We start from the raw sequence: 23,234 nt of genomic DNA, 5'->3' as shown, positions 1-23,234 counted from the left end.
ATGCTCAGCAAGCTATTGAGTATGTCCAAGGATAATGACCCCACAACCTCCCTGGGCAACCTGTCCCAGTGCTTGGTCACCCTCTCACAGTGAAAAAATGTTTCCTGACATTCAAAAGAAATGCTTGTGTTTTGGTTTGTGCCCATTGTGTCTGATCCTGTCACTGGGCACCACTGAAGAGTCTGGCACTGTCTTCTTTACATCTTACTTCTCTTTTAGATATTTGTACACACTTACGAGATCCCCCTGAGCCTCCTCTTCTCCAGGCTGAACAGTCCCAGCTCTCTCTGCCTCTCATAGAAAAGATGCTTCAGTCCCTTTATCATCTTTGTGGCCCTTTGGTGGATTCTCTCCTGTATGTCTATGTCTCTCCTGCACTGGAGAGCCCAGAACTGGACACAGCACTCCAGATGTGCTGAGCTGAGATGCAGCATCACCTCCTTCACACTCATGCAATGCAGCCCAGGATACCATCTGCTGTCTTTGCTGCTGTTCCACTTCATGCCCTCTAGGCCCTTTTCTGCCAAGCTGCTTTACAGCTGGGCAGCCCCCAACTGGGTTGTTCCTCCCCAGGAGCAGGAGATTCCCTGCAGTTTGGAGAGCAGTTCGGATTTCCTTTTGCTGAATTTCATAAGGTTCCTGTCAGCCCATTTCTTCAGTCTGCCAACAACATCCCTCTGGGATGGCAGCAGGACCCTCTGGTGCATCAGCCAGTTCTTCCAGTTTTGTGTCACCAGCAGCCTCACACTCCACCCCATCACCCAGATCATTATGAAGATGTTAAAAAGGGGACTGGACACACAATTAACCCCTGAGATACTCCCCCAGCTACCATATCCAACTAGACTTCATTCCACTGACCACCACCCTCTGGGCCTGATCAGGTGTTTTGTTTGTTCATAACTGCCTGAACACTGACACGAGGAGGCCAGCTACAAAGCTGGTGCACAGAGAAGGTTAGACTTGGTCAGCTGGCCTCATTTCACTGAAAAAAAAAGGAAGTTGCCCTAGCTTGTTCTGAAGTCTCACTTGTTTCTGTTCATCACGGAAAACAAACCACTGCTGACACTCCAGATCTCTTGGACACAGGGCTCATGCAACCAACATGTAAATTTTAAGTACGGGGGTGTTGTGTGTGTTTGTATCTCATTAACTATCTTAAATCACCTGCTCACCATGAAAACCAAGCTGTAAACTTACTATGTAAAACTTTGTGAAGGGTTTATAATCATAAGTACAAACATCAGATGGATCACAAACCTAACAATATGCATTTATACAGTATTTTGTGTTGTGTGGGTGCTTTCTCCTTTATCTGGGTAGTAGGGTTCACGTTGCAGTTAACCAGAGGTAAGAAACCTTCCTGCCAAGTATTCTCAAAAAAAAATGCTGAAGTTCAACCTGACCTCTGCATGTAGAATTTGCTTTCCTAAGTCAGGAAATGCATAAAACAGACTGGTGATAATCAATTGAAAAGGCACAGAGATCCCTCCTGCTAATTGCTCTAATTCTATTTAAAAGCAGCTCAGACTTGCTGTTGCTAGACAAACAGGCCTAAACTGAGTTAGAAAGAGGTAATTAACAAAAAATGTAAATAATCCAGATTTAAATTTTAGCAACTTAATAGAAGATAGATTTTTCTAGAAAATGTCACATTAGTATTACAAGAGAACAATAGCAAAAATGCACCAATGAGACTCAGTAGCAGCTTGAAGAATTCTGCAGCTTATGAATAGAGTTAAGCACATACCTTACTCAGTTCTGGAAAGAGTTCTTGAATCCCAATGTCCAGCAGAACATAAGTTAACTAAAAGAAAATAAGGAAAATTAAGAACACTCCAAGGCAACACTACTGCTTTTTATTTTTAACTCTGAATTAGAGCTCACTCCTCTCCTATAGCCATATGTTCCCTTCAGGAAATCCTGTGCCAAAAGGCAAGTTTCTCATGTGTTGCAAGTTACCTGTTTATTGAGCACTGGCTGCTGCATTCCATCAAACAGAAGCCTGATGCCTTCATATTTGGCCTCTTCCCCAATGCATTTGCCTATCAAATCTAGACCAGATTCCAAGAAGAAATACACAAATCATTAGGAAGCACTGCATAACAGCTGGACAATACAGTTATAGAACTTCAGTAATTAAAAAAAAAGTTTAATTTAAATAAAATAGTTCAAAAATCTATCCATCTGAAGTGGTAAATGGAAGAACAAACACTTCTTTGCTTCCTCATTTTCCTTTGGGGCTGTACACCTAGATAATTACTACACTTTTTATAAAATCAATATATTGTTCTAATAATCACAAGCTGAATTTTTTTTATTACTTTTGAATAACCTAGCAAAGGGACACACCCTCCTCCCCCCTAGTTGATAATAGTGTAAAGAGAGATTATATTTATCTTTTGGCTTCAAGATGTGCCTTTTTTAACCCAGACGTCATCTGGATAAAATGCAAAAGATAGGAGCAGTCTAACTATGAAGAAACCATGGTATTAAGTACCCCTGTAAAGCTCTTTATTCCCACTATGTCTTTATTAATCACTATGCTTTTACCTCAGTCAGCAACACTGAAGTCATCCAACTGAACTCCTGGGTTTTTACACCTAGCAGCAGCATTCCAGTCAACTCACACCTCAGTAGCCTAAGTATTATTTGACTTGGAAAGCTAACGTGACTGTGAATGGGTTATGTATCTGCTTGAATCATTAACCCCAGCCATAGAGAGAGAGAGAGTTATGAACTACACAACCTGGAATGTATCTCATCATCTCTTCAAAAGTCTGCTTCGCTCTCTTCTGCTTATCCTGCAGCGCACGCGGCTCAGTGTTCTCACAGAACACGGCATCTGCACCAGAGACAGGACAGAAAGAAAAAAGCTTCTTAGGTTGCCCTGCATCCCTGGCCTCACCTGCATCCCTGGCCTCACCTGCAATGGGTTTTGCAGTATGGCTTCAAAGTTGAGCATCTTTTCTGTATGATCTTGACTGGAAGGGAATTCTAGCTTTACTAGGTGACAGTCCTTTGCTTACACTAGCCTGATCTAATCTAGAATACCCCACTTGTGTGGAGGACAACCCTTTGCCCATTTGCTTCCATTTTTAAAAAATGTTTAAAGCATTAACATCTAGGTTTGATCTACTTTAGGTCAGTTATGATCTTCTTACTTACAATCTCCCTTATACTTTCAAAACCATAAGCAGTATTTATACCTTCTGCTAAAACACTGTCTGGAACTGTCAAAAATTTCAGATTTACGTGTCCATGAAAAAACAAGAACTGTTGTGCATCAGAAATATTAGGCATTCAGTTTTGGATTAATGCACTGGAAGATTTACTCCTTTCCTCTTTTGTCTTTCACAAGCTTTCTTTTTGGCTGATAAGGTCAGCGTTCTCTTGATTCCAGAGCTTTGGCCAGACGTGCTGTGTAGATCAGACTGTAGTCAGATAATACTTCTCTACAGTTACAGAGTCATTTACATTATTTTTTTTTTTAACCTCTCTTCCCTTCCCTTATGTGAAGGTCAAGAATGCTAAAGCCCCCTCAAAGGCCCACCACAACAATGAGAACTAAAAAAAATTAATAATAAAAGGACTGTGATGTAGCACACAAGTGAAAAGGAATTTAAAACTGCATGAAATATTCACACTCTGATACACTAAACCATCTTTATTCTGGTTTTCAGGTTCTTTGAACACCTCAGCAAATTACTATATATATAATACTTTTTTCTGTAACCATCATGGACAGCCAACATACCTGACTCAGGGTCAACGAGCTTATGGAATCTTTTTTATAGGCCCACTTGATTTTTAAGACTCTATTAGCTTTCATCAAGCATAAGTTTAGTACTGGGTAACTCAACAGAAAGGATCTGAAATGCCAAACCAAAGCAGTATTTTCACATTAAAGATGTAATTTCTACTAACCTCTCAGCAGTGTTATCAGAGAAACCAGTCGGTGCTCCTGAAATAGCTGTTCTAACTTATAATGCAAGTAATAGTCAGTGTACAGTTCCAATGTATTTTTGAAGAGAATTCTCCCTCCCATCAAGAGGTGATGCAGCCAGTCAGGAATGCGGAAAACTACCCTACCTGTAAAGTCACAGTGACACACATTTATAACATCCTAATAATGTTGATAAAAGAGTCACTTATTCAAAAGAAAAAAATAAATAAAAGATTGCAAACAAGAAAGCATTATTTAGTTATCCTAGTGCAAATGCTGAAAACCCACTCCTTTCCAGACTACTTATCAAATACTTCCTTTAACTGTTTTTATTAATTACTTCCCAGGGTGTACAAGCAGCTCAGGCACACTTCAGAAAAGGGAAGGGACCTACTCCCATAAGCTCATAATCTGATATGCAGAAAGAAAGAGATAAAGCAAAACAACTGAGCAATAATGAATGATAAATTATTATGTTTTAGCAACGTAATAAAGTCTTTTAAAGGATGACTGTGTTCCTAAGTTGTACATTGTTAAGCTTGCAAGTGCTGAATCATATATATGATTACTGCAACAGAATCTTATTTATTTCTTACCAAAGAACCAAAACCCTGTATTTTGCATGAAGTATGAGAATAATCAAGAGAAATCACTTCTTACCAACATACATTAAGTAGTCATAGACTCCTTCTACAGTCATCACTTCCATGAAGTAGTTCTGATTTTGTCGTCTTTCTGTGTTCTCAGACCGGTTTGCATTATTCTTGAATAAATCATTGAAAAGCTAAAAACAGAAACATGAGACTGAAAATACTGCGTTCAAAGGCAAAAGCATAGCCATCAGTTCTTTGGGCTGTTTTTTTGTTGTTTGGGGTTGTTGTTTTGTGGGTTTTTTTGCAGTGTGGTTACTTTGTGTTGGTTTTTCTAATTATTAGAAATAGCTCTGTTCCAGAGCTTTCGAAGAACTAATCAGTTGGCTTTTTAAACCTCTTCACTTTCTAAATGGGGGAGGAAATATAGTTGGTGGTACATGTTGCCAAGACACCTGACAACCAAAGCACCTGGATTCAGCAGGGTGACTGGGAGCCCTTTTCCTCCTGATATTTTCATGTATCTAGACTCATATCGTTTGATTCTTTCAGTGCACCCGTTTTGTCACTTGAGGGGCACAAAGGATCCAGAGTTTGTCAGCCTTAAATCACAAAGGAGCCTTATGACATCCAGGTGTTCCTACAATTTGCTGTTGGCTTCCACTATGAAATAAAGACAATGGTTTCTGGACAAAATATCCAACTTTTTACATTAAAAAGTCCCTTTTCCCCTGCCAGCATTATTATTTATAGCCAAAACTTAACGAATCTTTGCAAGTTTGGGTTAATTTCTATTTATCCCATTTTAGTCCTTTGTCCTTCTATTTCTCCATGTTCCCCACACCACCACAATCCCTCAATTTCCTTGGCTTTTGTTCTTCCCCAAGATACTATGATAGTACTTGTAAAATCACTAGAGGCTCTTCCCTGCATCCCATAAGGAATCTCATGCTCCCATGGCAGTACTCCTCCCCCCCTGCCAAGTCTGTGGGCTCCAGCAGCTGGAAAGAAAGAGTTCTCTGAATTCTGAGGCTCTCCACATGTGACAATCCCTAGCAATCACTGCTAACAGTTTATTTAAAATTATCTTATCCCCAAAACTGTTGATCTAAAGATTAAAAAAAAAAAATCAAACAAAATGCTCTGTTTATGCAAAGAAAGTTCAAAAGTTCATGCCAAGCTTCTAAAAATACCCCAGAACTAGAAGTAAATGCAATGTAATTACAGTGTTGTCTAGGTTGAGATGATGGTTACTGACATTTTTCTGTATCATTTCCAATTTGAAAATAGTTCCAAGGAGTGGGAAGTAATTTGCTTGTATATGGTTCATTTTCTGCAGAGTAATTATCCCTGAAATAAACAAGGCCAGAAAACACCCAAATCAAAACAGCCTTGGGATCATGTCAGCCTCTAAGCTGAATGCTCTGAACCCTTAGGAAAAACTACACCAGGAAATCTGAGAAGACTCATGTTTTGACTTGAACTTCTTCAGGCCCTCTCTTTTGGAAGTGCTGAATTGCTGGCATTATCTTCACAAAGTTCACTCCAACTAAACAACGCCAAGACATTAGATAAAATTACATAAAAGAGCAAATATGGTTAATGCAGTGGTGGATGACTGATATCCAGGGAAGTACCAAACCTAAAAAGAACACATAATTATTCATGCCTACTGTATGAAAGCATTTCTGGTATGTTGTGCAAAAACCCCTGTATGAACTGAAGTCTCTATCCTCCTCAATACTGGGAAAAATCTTAGTTTAATTATTGTAACTTAAATAAGAGCCTCATTCACTTTTTAGATACACCTCATGACCTGACAGAGGTGATATGTTCTGAGACAACTCAAAGCAGGCCATTGTGCAACCCAGATATAGGTTATGGGGAGTGTGCAGAAGCCAAATTAAATAATTAACAGCAGTCCAACAGGTGACCTATACAAAAAATATAAAAATCAAGCACGAAGACTGTCTAGGACAAAGCTTCTCGGCTTCCAAAAGCCATTTTAACTTTCACTCCAAACCAAGCTGTATCTTTTGAATGTTTGATGTACCTCTGCACTTGGATAATCTGTCTTGCACCTTAAATATAACGGCTCCTTCACCACTGTCAGGCTTTGAAAGCTTAGTCATAGCATTTCACAAAACAACAGCAAATCCATGTGTGCCAAAATTAATAATTAATTAATAATTAATTAGCAGGTTTTATTAAGTATATACTTTGCACTATTAAAGTGCAAGTGTCTATTCTAGAGTCATGAGCAATGCATGTCTGAAGGATGCAGCAGCCATAACATGAAGTGGCATTGCATAAAGTGCTTTGCACTTCACCGGATTTTGGCTCAGAGGAAAGCTGAGTCAAAACCATACAACTGGACAGCTAATACAAATGTTGAGATTACATTCCCAATTCAGATAAGCACAGGATTTTGCTTTTAAACATTTCTGCAGATGTTAATATTTGAGATGTAATTACAGAGTGGTTGGGGTTGGAAGGGACCTCTGAAGATCATCTAGTCCAACCCCCCTGCCAGAGCAGGATCACCCAGAGCACATCACACAGGAATGTGTCCAGATGGGTTCTGAATGTCTCCAGAGAAAGAGACTCCACAACCTCTCTGGGCAGCCTGTTCCAGTGCTCTGTCACTCTTACAGTAAAGAATTTAATATAATGCTCTCTGCTATAATTAGGCTAAGAAAAAGACAGTCAAGACAAACTCCAACGCTATCATTATTCATTTCTTCAACACTGAACAGCAATTGTGATTATAACCACAAAATAGTCTTAAAAGGCTTTCATAAGGAAATTCCACAGATTGGTACTGGTTAATAATGGAAGCCAAGCTCCCGAAGCAAGTGAAAGGTGAAAGGCCTGTATTAAGAAAAAGATGACAGTAATCCCATGTACAATAGGCTACCTATTGTACCTTGATGGGAAAAGCTAGCAAAATAAGCATGAATGCCTACTTGAACTGCATAATAGAAAAGAAGGTTACTGAACAGTCAGTGAGTGCATATGCAAATACACACCCACACATTCCAGCATAGGTGTGAAGTTTGTAGAAGCAAATACCACGATTATGAACAATATTCACAGCCAGAAATATTAACCTCTGCACTCTTTTTCCTGCTCATTTGCAAAGTACAGATGACTATACCAAAACAGTAAGAAATAATGTATGTAGTGTCTGATATCCCACCAGTAGTGTATTGAAAAGCAACCATGTCTTCCTTCAGGTAACTATTCATAAACATGCATTATCCTGTTGGTGTTCCAAAAGCGGTTTTCATTGCTGTTGGCAGGTCATCTCAAGCCAGGGGAACAATGCCTTCATAAGCATGTTTTGCAAAGTCTACATTAGCTGAGAAGTCTTGACCCTGCAAGTCTTGTATGTTCAGAAGATGACTGAGGTGCCTACAGACCTTCAGAATTAGAAACATAGGTAAGAAAGCCAGAAATCCTGTTGGTGCCCTTAGGAGAAGGGAGCTGGAGTTTTTGTTAGCTTTTTTGTTTTAACCAAGGGAGGCTGGTAACACTTTCAACCTAGTGGATACAATACAGGATAAAATCCAGTTGTTACTGGCTGTACTAAAGTTGTCTACCCATGTTGGTGCTGCATTTGTAACTAGAAGCCTTTCCATCAACACTTAAAACACACACACACCAGCAATATTCAAAACGAAGAGGCATGCAGGAAATCTTTCAGAGAAGCAGGCACGTTTCTGATTGAGCTCAAGCCTTCACCTGCCCTAACAGACCTTCAGACTTTTCTTATTCAGCCTGTGGAAGCCTGGGTGTACCCTATTAATGGCAACAGAGTTGGCAGCACAAGCAGCAGGGCATGTGTTTTGTACTCTCAGCAGATTCCAACACGTTGATACTAGAAGAAAAAGCTCTGTGTCAGATAAGGTAGATAAGAACACTGTGGCAATACAAGCATGAGCTGGAAATGGGACTCTGGCATTTACCAAAAAATTCTATGTTGAAGAACTTCCTCACTATGAGATAACATGCTCTCTTCACAGCCACAAAATGCCAATCTTCCATCTCTTTGGCTGCCTGCCAGATCTCCTCACATGTAGCTCTCTCTCAATCCTGGTACAGACATTGAGCATTCACATCCAAGGCTGCACAGTGCTTGTACCTTCAGGTATCACATGGCACAACAGAATTGACACTGCAGAACTGACCAACTGAAGTCTATGCCACATATATTCAGGTGGGGTAGAGAGGGTATTATCTCAGTCTACCTTTCATCTGGCCTTTGGACTGAACACCCTTGGTGCCTGCACTCCTAGACAGCATTTTCCAGTTTAGCTTAATCTGAAATAAATTCACATATTGAGTTCTAAAACAACTCCCTAGTAGAAGAGAAAACGTGATGTGCAGAGCACATGAGGAGATTTGCTTCCAAAAAGCATCACTGATCTGAACTAACATGGTTTACTCTGACAGATGAAATCAGTGTTGCTTACAAATCAAATCCAAGAAGTGACAAAATGTAATTGGCACAGTGTCCTGGCACTTGACACAAAGCTCTTCCCAAGAGTGGGCTGACTTGAGAAGAAAAAAAAACTGTCTATGACAGAAGGCACAAGCACCCCAACAAATCAGCAAGAGGGATAAATTTCACAATGTGCCTGGGAAGACCTCAGCAGAGGTCGTAACAGCACAACCTGGGATTTCAGATCTCCAGTAATTACAGTTAATACTTTGAGTAAGTGGGTGTGTTCTAGATAAACTGATGGATGGGAAATGAGTGGGGAAGCAGTCAGCACATTAATTCTTTATGCATACATAAAGATGCACACAAATGTGCACCAAGTATCTGACCACAGAAGTGTCCTGCAGCACCCCCCAGGGCAAAGTGTCTTGAGTGACCATGATTAAATAATAGCTCTGCAGGAGACATACTGAAGTGTTCCATCTGTTTACAGCAAATGACTTCCCAAGACAAACCACATTTATTTTGGCAAAGAGAAAAGAAAATCTTAAATATAGGGTAGAATCCATTACTTATTCATAAACCAGCTAATTAGAATAAAACTGCCTAGAAAAACAGTGAACTCACTCTCACAACAGATAGTGTGAAGGAGAGCTGGGGCTAGCTTTGTCTTTTTTGCTCTCTGCAAAGAAACTTGTATCTCATGACAAAAGCTCCTCCACAGGGTAACAAGAAATGTGAGCAACAACTTAGACGTGGCCTCTACAAACTTGTTTCTCCAGTGGAGTGCACACCTGGACAGTTCGTCAGCAGTGATACAGAGGTTTCCCTCACAACACTACTGCTGAAAATTACATTAGAAAACAGAAGGTGGTAAAGATACACCTTTTGTTTAAGGAAACTTCAGTATTCCAAAATGAAAGCCAAAGTGCAGCCAGCTCTTTGCTTTCCTGGGATCACCATGGTTGAAAAGAATTGGGAAAACCTCATTTCAGAGCCTGAATTTCTGTACATGTGTTCTTTTATGAGAATAATATACTCACACTTTAGAGAAGGAGCTTGTATTTCAGCTGAGTAATGCTGCATTGTTTTTTTTCTAACCTTTTAAAATCCAAAATGGTTTTGAACATCACTTTAAAGAATTAATCTTGATCCCTTAATAAAGCTTCTTCAAGCAAACTACAGAAAGAACCCTGTCTGCCTTCATTTGAATAGTTTTGAATGCAAAGCTTGTTGCCCAAACACTTAAAGTATGATAAATGTATTAAAACTACTAACTTTATAAGCTCTTGACAGATCACAGTGAAAAAATTGTTTATACTATGCTGTAGTGTGCTGTCAGCTGTTTCATAAAAAACATTGGAATTATTTATGTTATGTACTGTTTCTAGCACAACCCAAAAGCTTTACATCTGATTTTTATAACTACTGATACTTTTATACCTCTCTGAATAGATAGCAATAGCAAAATATCTCAACCTTGGAAATAGTGTCCAAGGTAATAAAGGACTTGAACAAAGGATACTTATGTTTTGTGAGTACACATGTAAGTTAAATACAATATTGGCTGTAGTAATTGAGACTTCAGATTTAGGAGATGAAATATAAATAAATAAATTTAACTGCCATTGTACTTAATCAGTGTAAAAGTTTGTGGCTGCAAGTTCTGTAATAACACTATAAAAATGTCCATAGTTAAGGCAATCAAAAGGTCAAGTTTTTCAACAGCCCATCACCAGTAAGAACCATAAATGGATGTTTTTTGTTTTGAACATGGGTCCTACGACCTTCATTTACTACCTCTCAGTTTTCGCTTAAGAGAGGGGGGGAAAAAAAAAAACAACCACCTTTTTCCCCTGTTCCCTCATGCTATGCATTGTTTAGACTATTATACATTTCAAATTTATCACTTTGCAAAATTAAGTGTCCCAGCTTATGTATTCCAGTTTCAATTCTTCTTTCCAAAGAAAGCAAGACCGCAGTACTGAGTTTTCTTTTAGAACCTCTCACAGGGCACAGGGTATGCACATTAAATAATTGCTCTCTAATCGTATCAACTCTTCAACATTGAGCTTGGGTCTCTGAAATCCTGGTCCAGAAACAGTACTTTTCTGTAAATTCCACAAATACATGAATACTCTGAAGAAGTCTTAACACAGAAATAGGAAGACCGGTGTCTTTTCAAAGCTCCTGAAGCTAACTGAAACCTTTCAAGTTTTACCAGGCTCTAGCCAAAAATTAAGAAAATATCTTATCCTGTAGTGAAGTAAAAGGTTAAAATTAGAAGTCCTTTAACTGTGACAATGTTAAGAGGGAAAAACTACACATATGTAGTTAACCTGTTATGCATGCCCAGACACCAGTGAACTGTATACCAACATTTTAAAGACAGATAAACACGTGTCAGCAGCTTGACAGTTTCCATCACAAACAACACTTCCATCAAACACTCAAATCTCTTCACTTCAAAAAGGAAGATCCCTTATGGTATTAAAATGTTCCCCATTTGACACCTTTGCTTGCCCTTCTCTTCTCTCTGTACTTCCCAGGCTCTCTGCTCTATATCCTCATCTCCAAATCCTGTAAGAATTCATGAGAAAAAAAAGCCAGACAAAAAAACTCCACAAGTCATTCAGACTAAGATATTTATAAGACAGAAGACAACAAAGCTCTCTGCACTACTATGGTCCCTCTTGTGTGAAGAGTTTACATAAAATAGGTAATGTTGTATTTGTGGGTTTTTTCTGTTTATTCTTTGCATTTTCAGAGCATGGTCAGGTTTCCCCACTCCTGTGAAGTGGGGAAAGAAGATGACTTACTGTACCTTCTTGTTGTTCTCAGAAGTGGGACTCAGAATGGTAAGTTCAGGCCGACTTGGTTTAGGCTTGGGAGATTCACAGGAGTTGATAAAATTCATGATGAATGGCTCCAAATGCTGACCTTTCTGAAATAAGATAATGAGTGACCTGTCACTTGGATAACTATAGAAAGAAAAACAAAATGATGAGTTTCCAAACAAATTATTTACTAGCCTGTAAGTTACTTAGCACGTAAAATTAGTTACTGAAGTGAACATGTTGGCAACCTGGAAGACTCACCTCTTTGATCAGCTTTCCTGGAACAGATTTTATAATTTTACCTGTAATTAGAAAAAAAGAAACACACTTTCCATTATCACTTCCTGATCTTCAAAACATTTTGCTCTTCTACATTTTATGTACTCATTGTCTAGTATTTAAAAATACAAGTTTTTAAATCTGGTTGTGTGTTTTTTTCAAATGTGGCACAAAAAGCTACTCATAGTCTTCCATGTACCCGTTTGCAACTTCATGCTTAGTACTCTTTAAGAAAAGATAGTTAAAATTATTATCTAGATACTTCTTTAAAAAAACCCAAGTACTCTCAATCTTCCTTAAAAAATTTTCTAGAGGCTCAAACATAAATAACAGCAGTACTGTATGACAGCAGTACAGGCACAGTTTTCTGTATTTAAATTCTTCATCCTTCATAAATATTTAACATAAAAATAAATCACATAAACTGATGCCCTCTTTTTTCCCTGAAAAGATTGGCTAATCTGGAGAGTTTCTAGAAGGATCCAGTCTTAAAAATACTGGTAAAGTTTTACAAATTGGACAGGCTTCAGCTGTGGTCTTAAAAATCAGCTCTGCTGTCGATTAAGGCTACCAGGATACAGCACAGTAACTTTGAATGCTGAAGAAGGAAAGTGTCTAGGATTAGTTTTCTTTTAAGCACTGCATTTACAGTAATATCTGACTTATCTACATGTAATTAAATTTGGAAATTTGGAACTTACATAAAAAAGTATGTACAATGATAAAATGATAATAAACCCACTCATTCTCAGAAAATCCCTACTAAAATGCCAAGGCTCATTAAAGGATGTTTATGGAAGTGAAACAGTCTCGTACATGAGATACACTACAGTAAACACCATAACTATAAACTTTGTTATGCAACACACGGTTCTAAGAGGGAGGTCTCAAACAAAACAAAACCCTTTAACTGGAGGATGACAGCAAAAATCTCCTTCAACAACTTAGTAAATGAACCACAAGAATGGCCACCTCAGCAGGTTCACACTACGAGGAGAAGCAGAAATGCATTGGTCAGACGTGACATTCTTGGACCATGCCTGGTGCCAGGACCACAAGTGGTACATGAAGACAGAATGGCCATGAGGTTGACCTTACCAGCTCAGTCCCACTATCCTGAGACAGCTATATTGCAGCCAAGCTGTAAAGTCATACTGCAGTCAACTTTCTAGATTTATTATCAATTATTACGTTAAACAGCAAGAGTTTATCAACTTCTCAATTTTCATTTAGCCTGCCTCTATCACACACAACACTGACTCAAATTCTATTATCTCATGTTAAAAGACATCTAGCTTGATCTTTAGATTTACCAGAAATAGTAAATATTGCAGTTTTCAGATTGAAATAAATAGATTTTAATCAACACACAAATGTACTTTATAGTAAGAAATTGTTTATACTGTCAGACATGTAAATAATGACTGACTTGTGCAGATTTAACTCATGACAATACTGTGCATTCCTCTGCTATGAAATTTGTTATCCCAATGCTTGTTGTCACCAAGATTCAAAAGCAACCACTTAGACACTTATTTTCAGAAACTCAAAATCTCCTTATTCTTCAAAGAAAAAGTATCAGCACATCTTGCTTGCTAAGCTCTAATTTTAAAGGTTGTGAAGGAGCGGAGTTCTTACTGCCCGCATCCATGTCCTTACACAAGTTATTTATTCATTACTGCTACCACTCATAGCCATAGTACTACTATTTGTCAGCATAAACAACTAGCATATTACGTACCAAGATTCACATCAGGCAACATTTTATCAAGAAACTGAGTCTCTCCTCCATTAGGGGACAGGAAATCAGCTAAAAGCTGGCTGTTACTTAGTTCAGGGTGTTGCAGAAGTTTCTTTGAGACAGAAGAAAAAAATGTAAGTAGTTTAAAACTAATCTTTAAAAAATTAGTTTCTCTATAGCAAAAATATATTGAAAGAGCAAATTACCACTGTCATTTGCAAAAGATTTCTGTTTTCAGCCACATAACTTTAACAAGCTTTATTTGCCCACTTGAACCCTTTCTGTAACTCAGATTACTTGGAAACAAAAAAACAGCATGTGTTCTCTTATTAGGCTTATATCATTAGTTGTAGAATATTCTTTGCTCCAAAAGTTTGTCTGATACCTGCAGATATTCCTGAAACTCCTCTCTCTTGGATTTTAAGAACTCGTAGTTCTTGGGGCCAATGATTCTCTTTGAGGGAAGCTGAGCATCAGGAAATGTACCTAATATAGATATCAAGGAAATTAAATTATTCTTGCAATGCAGCAAACATTGATTCCATTATTTTAAAATTCAGCTCAGCACTGAACGACAATCACAGCAGTGGGAAAGTGGCCTTCCAGATGATAGAGAACATACCATGAAACTCTGTTAGCTTTGACTCAAGCACATAAAATTCAAGATACCTCCTGTAGACAGACCAGTGTTCAGGCTCATGCCCAACTGGGGAAAAAAAAATACAATTACAAAAATAAACTAGGTTTTATGCCACTTGAGAGATAAATGAAGCAACAGCAAACATATACTGGATTATTATAGGAAAAACCTCAATATTAGTCTCCTATACTGTAGTAACAAAACAAAAAAAACAACCCAGCCAAGGAATTTAAGTGTTAAATTAAAATGCACACCTGGCAGACAGCTATGGTACTAGCACAGAAACTACCATCACATTTAGGAGATCCCTAACATTTAAACAATGGAGCACTGCATAACTCCAAAGTGTATTAGGGCTGACTATCTTCTGTTTTAAAACTTCTAGCAAAATTATTCACAGAAATACCTCTTATTGAATACAGTCCCCTGCACCATTAGCTTCAATCCTGATCATTTTTCCTTCTGGAAGATACCACTAACCCTTACAGTAGAAGCATTAGTTTTGATAACACAAATCTATGCAGCCCCAGGATGATGCTACTTTCCCCACTCACTATGAATGCATTGCTGTCTAGATACTGATAAACTACCTGCAAGCAAGGATGGTTCCTAAGGCACAAAACATTTTCATTTCCTAAGAACTGTATTTTAAATTTATGTAAGAAGTTATTTATTGTTCAGTTCCAAAGTTCAGAGTGGGTGAAAGAAAAATGTGCCAAGTGTTTATTAGTACGAATAGTGGGATGGATATTTTTGGCAAGTCTCAAACTTTGGCATGAAAGGAACTGATTTGTGCTAAGAAGTCAGTTCTCACCTTGCAAATACTAAATGTGATCATTTAGCTCTCAAACACATCTCCTCAGAATTTTCAATTCATTATTTCAAAATCAGATGAACACGTATGAAAAATACACCACAACAGCCATCAGAATACAACATACTATAATATTTTTAGTTCGCTTTTAAATAACATTTAAATTACATTTTGATTATCCACAATATTGCATACCTGCCTTTCTATCATTTCTTTCTACATCAATGCAGAACACAGGAATTCTCTCTTTTCTGTCTTTTCTTTCTGAGGAGGGATCATCAAAGAAATCTACATATGGGATGCTAATTTTCCATGCAGCAAGGTTGCGGGGTGTATTTGGGGTACTAACAGCCTCCTCAGGAGAGTCATCTTCCATCACCATAACACCTTCTTCAATCTGTAAAGATTCAAACATCAAGATCTACAGTTCTATTTTAAATTATTCAGTCTACTTCACAAAACTTACATATGATAATGAAACAAACTGAGTCTTTATGTTGCTAAGTACTACAAGAACAAAAAATCCATTTCATTAATGAAGTTTTCATGAATATTAATTTTTGTTTTTAGAGCCACGGCAAATTAATATGAATTTTGCAACTTTTAGTGAGAGCTTCAAATTTTTAATGCACTATTAAGTTCTGTATCTGACACTTCAGGGAAGAAACAAAAGGGAGAGAGGGAATACAACTAATACAAGGAGACAGCTGGAAGAATGCCTTAGACACAAGACTGAATCCTACAGGGACCAGCTTGGGTCCAGCAGAATTGCCTGCATTGCTTCTTCCAGAATACTAGGAACTAAACCAAAGACCTGAGCTTACAAGGTCAGGCCAAGCAGCCATCTATACACAAGAGGAGACAGAAGCTAACCACGCACCAAGCCAGCAGGTTTCCCACCCACAGTGCAGCAGAGTATGTTGTGGACACATAAATCTGACTTGCTCTTTAAGGTGCAACCCAGTCAGGACTGGTATTGCTTTATTCCTGCAAACCAGAGCTATTTTAAGCAAAGGCACCATCCCATTAGCTCCAGTTTCAGCATCAGAAAGATAATTATTTCTCCGAAGAACATTTAACTTGATTCTCATCTTCACCACAGCAAAAAAGCAAAGAATTAAAAAGTTACCAAAAGTATTTTCACAAATGAGGAGGCCGCACCTGTGAGAAGGGAGGGTAGGGCTGGCCTTGGACTCAAATGGGTCACAAAGCAAAGCAGAATGTGGAATCTGTGGGGAGATAAGCCCTCGCTAATGAGGCGCCACAGAAAGACATCCTTGTATTTTCACAAGGGAAGCAAAGTAGGTAGATGAAGAAAAGAATAGTCCTGTTTCCTTATAAAACTGAAATTGTTTGCCTGCTGCCAGCCTTCAAGGGCTTCTAAAACACTGCAACCCTGCAGGGAGGCACAAGCTGCCTGGCAAGGAACTACTCTCAAGCACATCATCCTGCCTCTAGCCTGTGCCCGCCACAGCAACAATCAGCACCCACCACAATTCACAGACCTAATTACTATGTTGAGATAAGTTAGAGTTAAGTGACATTTCAAAAATCCATTATTTTAGTAAGTCTCACAAAGAGATTTGAGTACTGTTAAAAATAAAAAAAAAATTAACATATGAATTTACAACATATGAAACTAGAGCAAACTGGAAAGAATTAATCCCACTCTCAAATTATTTTCCGTTAGCTTCATAATTTAAAGCCAAACTCCCCTCAAAGGCCAAGCCTAGGTGTCTTAACAAGCTTTGCCTGTATTGGGATAATGAATTAATGCACTAAGGCAATAATTCAACATCCCTGAAATAATTTTGGCCATGACTCATTGTTCAGCTGGTTTTTTGCCTTTGCATAGTACTGAAATGATCCTCCAGCTGTTTACAGCATGGACCGCTGTCTTCCAAAATGAACCTGTAGATCCACTGACTGAATCTCTTTTTTTCAAAACACAAAGAGCAGTCTAAGCTGCTGCTCCACAGAGACCACGCTCAGCTAAGGTGGTTCACAATTTGAGAGGTGAATCACAGGCTCTGCTCTTTTACAAAGTAAATAAAAATAACTCCACCTTGGAACGAACAATTAGGATTCACAAACTGCAGGACAAAGTTACACCAAGGCATGGAATAAATAGGACAGGTGCTCTCTGAACCACAACAGGGTTGTCAGGTTGTTGGTTTCTGTCACAATGCAGAGACCCCCACTTCACTGCCGTTATTTACCTTACATTAACCTTGAATCCACCAAGCTTACATTAACACCAATTACATAAATATCTAAACAAGATCTGTGTAGGAGGAAGAATTCCCATACCCTCTATTTAGAAGCTAATTTAAAAGTTGCTAAGTCTGTATACTGCACTGCCGCCATCTTACAATTATATTGTCATTTCCCAGACTGGAACTTGTCCCAAAGTTCTCTTCCTCTGACCCGTAAGAAATGACACCCCAGCACTGTGACATTAAATAGTGTTGAACACTGTATGTTCAGCATTCACTCATCAAATGAAGTCACAGCTCTGTCCAGCTGTTTGGACACACAGTAAACTTACAATAGGTCAGTGTTTTCCTATTTTTAATTCCCAACAGCACTTACCAAGTGAATAGACCTTATTATTGAAGAGATCTGAGACAACTGTGCACTTAAGAATTTCCATTCTTGCCAAAACTAAAACCACTCTGTCCATTTTAAAACCTTCCTTAGTAAGAATTACTGTGTTGTCTGTACCTCTCACTGAATTCAGCAACTTCTCACAAGTAACTTCTTGTGCTCTGGCACAGAAATACATTCCTTCTCCACTGTTTCACTTATACTTCTAATTTCTCTACTACAGGGAAATTATACCTCCAGGCCCTTTGGCTGGCATAACCTATGACGGCAGTGCTGCAAAATGAACCCATTTTCAGTAGAATCTTGCCTCAAAAAGAGGTAAGTTACAACAAGAATTTAAGTGTCCAACAGTTGTGCCCCCTTAATGACATTACTTCTATGAAGACTTAGCCTCTACAGAAAATTGCCTTTTTTTAGTCCTCTTAAAGAAAAAAAGCAACCAACAAAACACCAAAAACCTAGAGTTTGAAGTTGTTGAATCCTTCTGATATTCTGAAAGCAGCTCTGAACAAGGTGGCTCATACTTACACTTCTGTCTTCACGCTGTGGAAAATGAGCTAGCAGTTTATCTGGGTGCTAAAAGCTTAAATATTTTGTTTGCAAGAAATGTGTACAAAAGGTTGAATTGGCAGACACACTGTAAAAAATCCATGACTACCAATAGCTTCTAATTTCCTCTTCATCCCTTTTTAATATTTTCCATTTGTCCCCCAACTGTGCTTCTCATACCAATGTCCCATACACTAACTCTACCACTGGCTCTATTAATTGCTGTAACCACTAACTGGGGATGTGGCCTTGGTTTGTGAACTAATACAGGGAAAACAAGACAACTTAATCAGAAGCCAGCACATGGAACCCCTGCTGTGAAGTATAACAGCAGAAAAGGAAGAAACTTAATCTTTTCAAACAAGAAAAAAAACAAAACAAACCCCACTAAAAAAAAGCACAACAAAACGAAACAAACCAAACCCACAGAAACAAAAACCAAAGATTTAAAAACAAATTTAAAGCTTTGACTCACAAAGTCATCTTCTCCTCCATTTAAGTTATAGTTGGGCAACATAGCTCCTTCCATTGCAGAACTCTTGAATACACCTTTTATTTTGTTGCCTATTTTGCTGATTCCAAATGATTCTCCTCTCTTCTGTGTGGTCCTAGGATTACAGAAGCCAGAGGTCACAACACGAGGCATATTACTACATGGCAGCTCACAGTAGGTCATTGCACATAATTTGGAGATAAAAGAAACAACTCGATAAGTATCCAATACATTTACAGTTCCACTTAAATTGAAATTCATTTATGGCAAATTTGTTCTCTGATCAACCAACAAAATTTCTTGACTACACTTGTAAGAGATACGAGATTCCCATACACTTAACCATAAGCAAACATTAACACTCTTACAATAGTATCTCAGTAATGCAGGACCTAGAATAAACAACTAACTATGCAAAACCATTTTGTTTTGACAGCAGAAACTGTCCTATTGCTACAGGCATGCACACCAAGAGGGTCACCAACTCTAGGTCTTTTTCCATGTAAGCATATTTAAATATTTATCCACTCTTGCCAAGTACTGCAAATGGTGTAGTTAGACGCATTTTTTAACATTAGCATCTCAGAATTTTACAAGCATGTATGATTCAAGATAGGTCTCAACTTTTATGCATTAGGGACAGACAAAAGGAATGTGCACGGAGCAAGACTGAGCATGAGAGAAAACAGATGCAACTGAAGAATCTTGGCTTGAAGAGCCAGTCTGGCTGAAAGAGGAACACATCTAAAAGTCTTGCCACTTACGACAAAGTACCCAAAAACCAACAAGGTATGAAAAGAAGAAAGATCACTGAGCAGGAAGAGCACTCCTTATTGAGAGAAGAGGTTTTATAGCATTTTTACACTCTTACAATAAAAGATCTGACACGGAAGGTTACTTCCTACATAGAAATGCTAGTAATACTGGAAAGAAAAATGCTTCTGTTGAATATGGAACCAAACTAAGGTTACTTATGGTGATTCAATAAAAGCAGTTGGCAGGCAAGTTAAAAATCAATGCAGTGAACTGCAGAATCAGTGACTCAAAATAACATTACAGATTACTGAGATCATAACCACAATTAGTAGATGACCAAAAAAACACCCAAAGTATTTCTTGTTCTTTTAAAGCAAAAAAATTAACTGCTGAACAGTAGCACCAACAGAGCAGCAGAGACCTGCAGGTAAAGCATCTTCATCTCCCACAGAAAACACAAACTACTGCCTCAAAACAAGCATGCATGTGTTATTAATGATCTTCCTGTTTATAATTTTACCCAGACTGTGTACATTACTAAAATTGCATAAATAATCCACTGTTTTTCCAGATCTTCTGCTTTTTCTATCTCATATTATTATCAGCTCCAAAGCAGACAGGCACCATCTATCTTACTTATCTGTGCTAACCAAAAAGAAGGTTGTTCGGCTGTTTGTAGTCTAATCTATGTTTGAACAACATGACTCAAGTTTTAAACAACTTATTCCACATGCTACTCTGCCAAACTGAACTTTTTCACATTGGGTACCTACCTGAATTTTGTTCAAGAGCTGAATCACTGGGCTATCAAAATACAAAGGTTATTCAGACAAAACTAGCCAGCTTTTCTAGAAGAGTAGGTATCTTGGACCTCTGGCTTGACTCTTAAATAAGTTGTCAATGTTTCTGTGAAAACTTTTGCAGCTCTCAAGATTTCGAACAAACACATTAATGTGCACAAGTCCAGAGATTTTATAAGAGTACTTCATACTCAGGTAAGTTCTTTCCCACACTGATCATGCTTCAGCTGAAACCAGAGAACAGCTTTGCCTGTAACTGCAGGACTGAGATATATGCAGCTAGGACTCGAACCTGACAGCTAGGAATAACCCCTTGCTGCTCCAGTGCTGAGCTCAAAGATCACACCTAATGAATACAGACCACTCACTAAACTTGAACAGATATAAAGTGACAAATTAGGATAACATCTCTTTGCAGGAAGAGACACAAATTCAGACAAACACTGGTGAATAAGAGGGTACACAGAGACATGGTGGACAATACGTGGAGAGAATGCAGGACTGGTTTGGCAAAATCCCTTGCAAGCACACAGAGCACAAACCAGATTAGATGAGCATGGAAAATATCTGGGGATGTTAGCAGAGACAGACAGCCAGACAACAGGATAATCAATCTTTTGAGGATGTTGACCAAGAAGAAAAGAATCCAAAAAACAGGTATCAGGATGAAAAGTAAATGGATTCACTGGTTAAGTAGAAATGTTGAGGTTAGGTAGAAGGGAAGACAGAGGAATACAATATGGTCATGTTCAAGGCATAGGGGAAGAAAGAAGAGAGGAAGTGGCCCATTTAGAATAGAGATCAAGGCTCTCAAGACCTGTCAACTCTGCTACTGTCAACAAATACATAGACAAAACTCATTGGGAAAAGTATCCCACTCCCTCTAGTGCTGATCCATGTAACAGCATTATTAGACTGTCATCCTACAGTTGATTTCTTGTCAGGGTCCTGAGCAGAGGGTCTACAGGTTCCAACATTTCCGATGAATGATGTGACCACAACAGGTTGGAATTCCATAAATCACACATGCATAACATTAAAAAATTATAATTGTCATTCACTTTATAGCTGGGAATTGGAGACTAAATGTTGCATTAGTGCCCCTGTGCACTGCACCGTTCTTTAACCACGGACGGTTGCAAAGTTATTTTTCCACAGGATCCCTGTCTCATTCAGTGCCTGGAACAGATCTTCACAAGTGATCAGCCAGGGCTGTGCAGCTGAAGAATGCTACTGTGAACCTCTGCAATCAAGCACCCCAGACAAGTTGTATGTATCAGACAGACTAGGTATTTACATGCATGTGAAGTCAGTATTACTTACTTTTGTCTTACTAAAACCCCTGCACCCAACTAGGAGAAATGCACATAGAGCTGCACTTAAAAATCAATGAACTGCACTTATCTCTTGAGTGCTTCTTATTGCTTAGCATTCTAGCAAGTTATAACTCAATACACTGACACGGCATATAAAAGATAAAAAGCATCTGTAAACCTTGATTTCCAACCTGTAAAATGAAGCTGATAATGTTCCCTCAAGACTCAACAATGGTATTAGTAACATGAAATAATGATGCTCTGACAAATCCTAAGGAAAAGCCCATCACTAAAAAGTTGGTTTCTGGGTTTGGATTATCATGCATTTAAAGAGGCATGGACAATCAGAAAACACACCATTGAACAGCTATTAAGGCATAATGAGTTACCACAGACTACCTAGAGAGAAATATAAAAAAATAGCCTACGTTGTAAACAAACCCACAAAAGTCACAAGAAAAGCTGCGAAGAAAACTCATTTGGGGAACCGCTGGTTTTGAGTGCTTGGAAATATTAAGAAAATTGTTTTATTTGCAGCATGCAGTGTTGGACAACGATCATCCTGGGCACAGCTGTGCAAGATAAACCAAGCAGTTAAGTGGATAACATCTTAGCTGGATCTGGAAATGTGACATGGAGCAAAGGAAATTCCAAGAAGCTAGCAGTCAGAGGACAAAATAAAAGCTTCAAGTTACACAAGTATATTTAAAAACTAATAACATCAGACGAAACATCAAGAGCAAACAATATTAGTATTTTGCAAACTTGTGAAATTAGTAATTAAGCACTTTCTAAACACTTGTTCACAGGTCATGAGGAGTAAAGCTCACTGTGGGGAGAAAATCCAGATGTGACATTCACATTTATACAACTAAAATGGATAGTTAATCGCTGTTACAAAGGCTGTGTGATGCAGTCATGAGAGATGCAGCGTAACCAAGGCATGACATTGATCAAGTGTTAGACCGACTTACCGCAAGTCATCCAAACTCAGGCTACTTCTGCAACAACAGGCACACAAATTACCTCACAGCCCAGGAGAAAATAATGTAAAAAAAAACAAAACACAAAAAAAAACCTCCATCAAATTTGACAGATATATCCCCCCCAAAAACGAATAGGTTTTGACCATCACTACAGAATAATAAAAACTTTGGTAAAATTAGGAGTTCCTGACCGAAAATCCTGAGAGTGAAATGTGAACAAACAGTACCTGCACATTTCATCACCACAATCTTGGTCTCAGTTACTGAATCCTTCAGGTCTTCACTGATACCCAGCACAAGCAGCTACCAATTTATGGAGAATTACTTTCATTCTTAAAGTTATCTGTAGTGCCAATCAGGCAGTGAACTTTGTCCACAACCTATGTTCAGAAGTCATGTAGGAACCTAGTTAACTTGGCCAACAGAAAGAAAAGGC

At 38.4% G+C, this 23,234-nt stretch overlaps 1 protein-coding gene across 1 annotated transcript in view; it reads right to left on the bottom strand.

Annotated features, from left to right (window-relative positions):
• The window catches only part of SNX14 (sorting nexin 14), a 52,995-nt gene that overhangs the window by 1,760 nt on the left and 28,001 nt on the right, over positions 1 to 23,234 (bottom strand). Inside the window, exons 15-27 of the mRNA XM_010000531.1 lie at positions 22,787 to 22,813; positions 18,923 to 19,055; positions 15,487 to 15,688; positions 14,460 to 14,543; positions 14,223 to 14,323; positions 13,838 to 13,949; positions 12,079 to 12,119; positions 11,805 to 11,924; positions 4,607 to 4,730; positions 3,928 to 4,092; positions 2,750 to 2,845; positions 1,963 to 2,054; positions 1,751 to 1,807 (exon numbers count right to left, since the gene is read on the bottom strand). Coding sequence (XP_009998833.1) covers positions 1,751 to 1,807; positions 1,963 to 2,054; positions 2,750 to 2,845; positions 3,928 to 4,092; positions 4,607 to 4,730; positions 11,805 to 11,924; positions 12,079 to 12,119; positions 13,838 to 13,949; positions 14,223 to 14,323; positions 14,460 to 14,543; positions 15,487 to 15,688; positions 18,923 to 19,055; positions 22,787 to 22,813 — 1,354 coding nt within the window. The remainder of the gene's footprint in view (positions 1 to 1,750; positions 1,808 to 1,962; positions 2,055 to 2,749; positions 2,846 to 3,927; positions 4,093 to 4,606; positions 4,731 to 11,804; positions 11,925 to 12,078; positions 12,120 to 13,837; positions 13,950 to 14,222; positions 14,324 to 14,459; positions 14,544 to 15,486; positions 15,689 to 18,922; positions 19,056 to 22,786; positions 22,814 to 23,234) is intronic.

This window comes from Chaetura pelagica, unplaced genomic scaffold (genome assembly GCF_000747805.2).
Source record: "Chaetura pelagica isolate M959 unplaced genomic scaffold, ChaPel_1.0 scaffold174, whole genome shotgun sequence".
Classification (NCBI taxonomy): Eukaryota; Metazoa; Chordata; class Aves; order Apodiformes; family Apodidae; genus Chaetura; species Chaetura pelagica.
The sequence above is the reverse complement of the archived record's forward strand: the minus strand, read 5'-3'. Positions and strand labels throughout refer to the sequence as shown.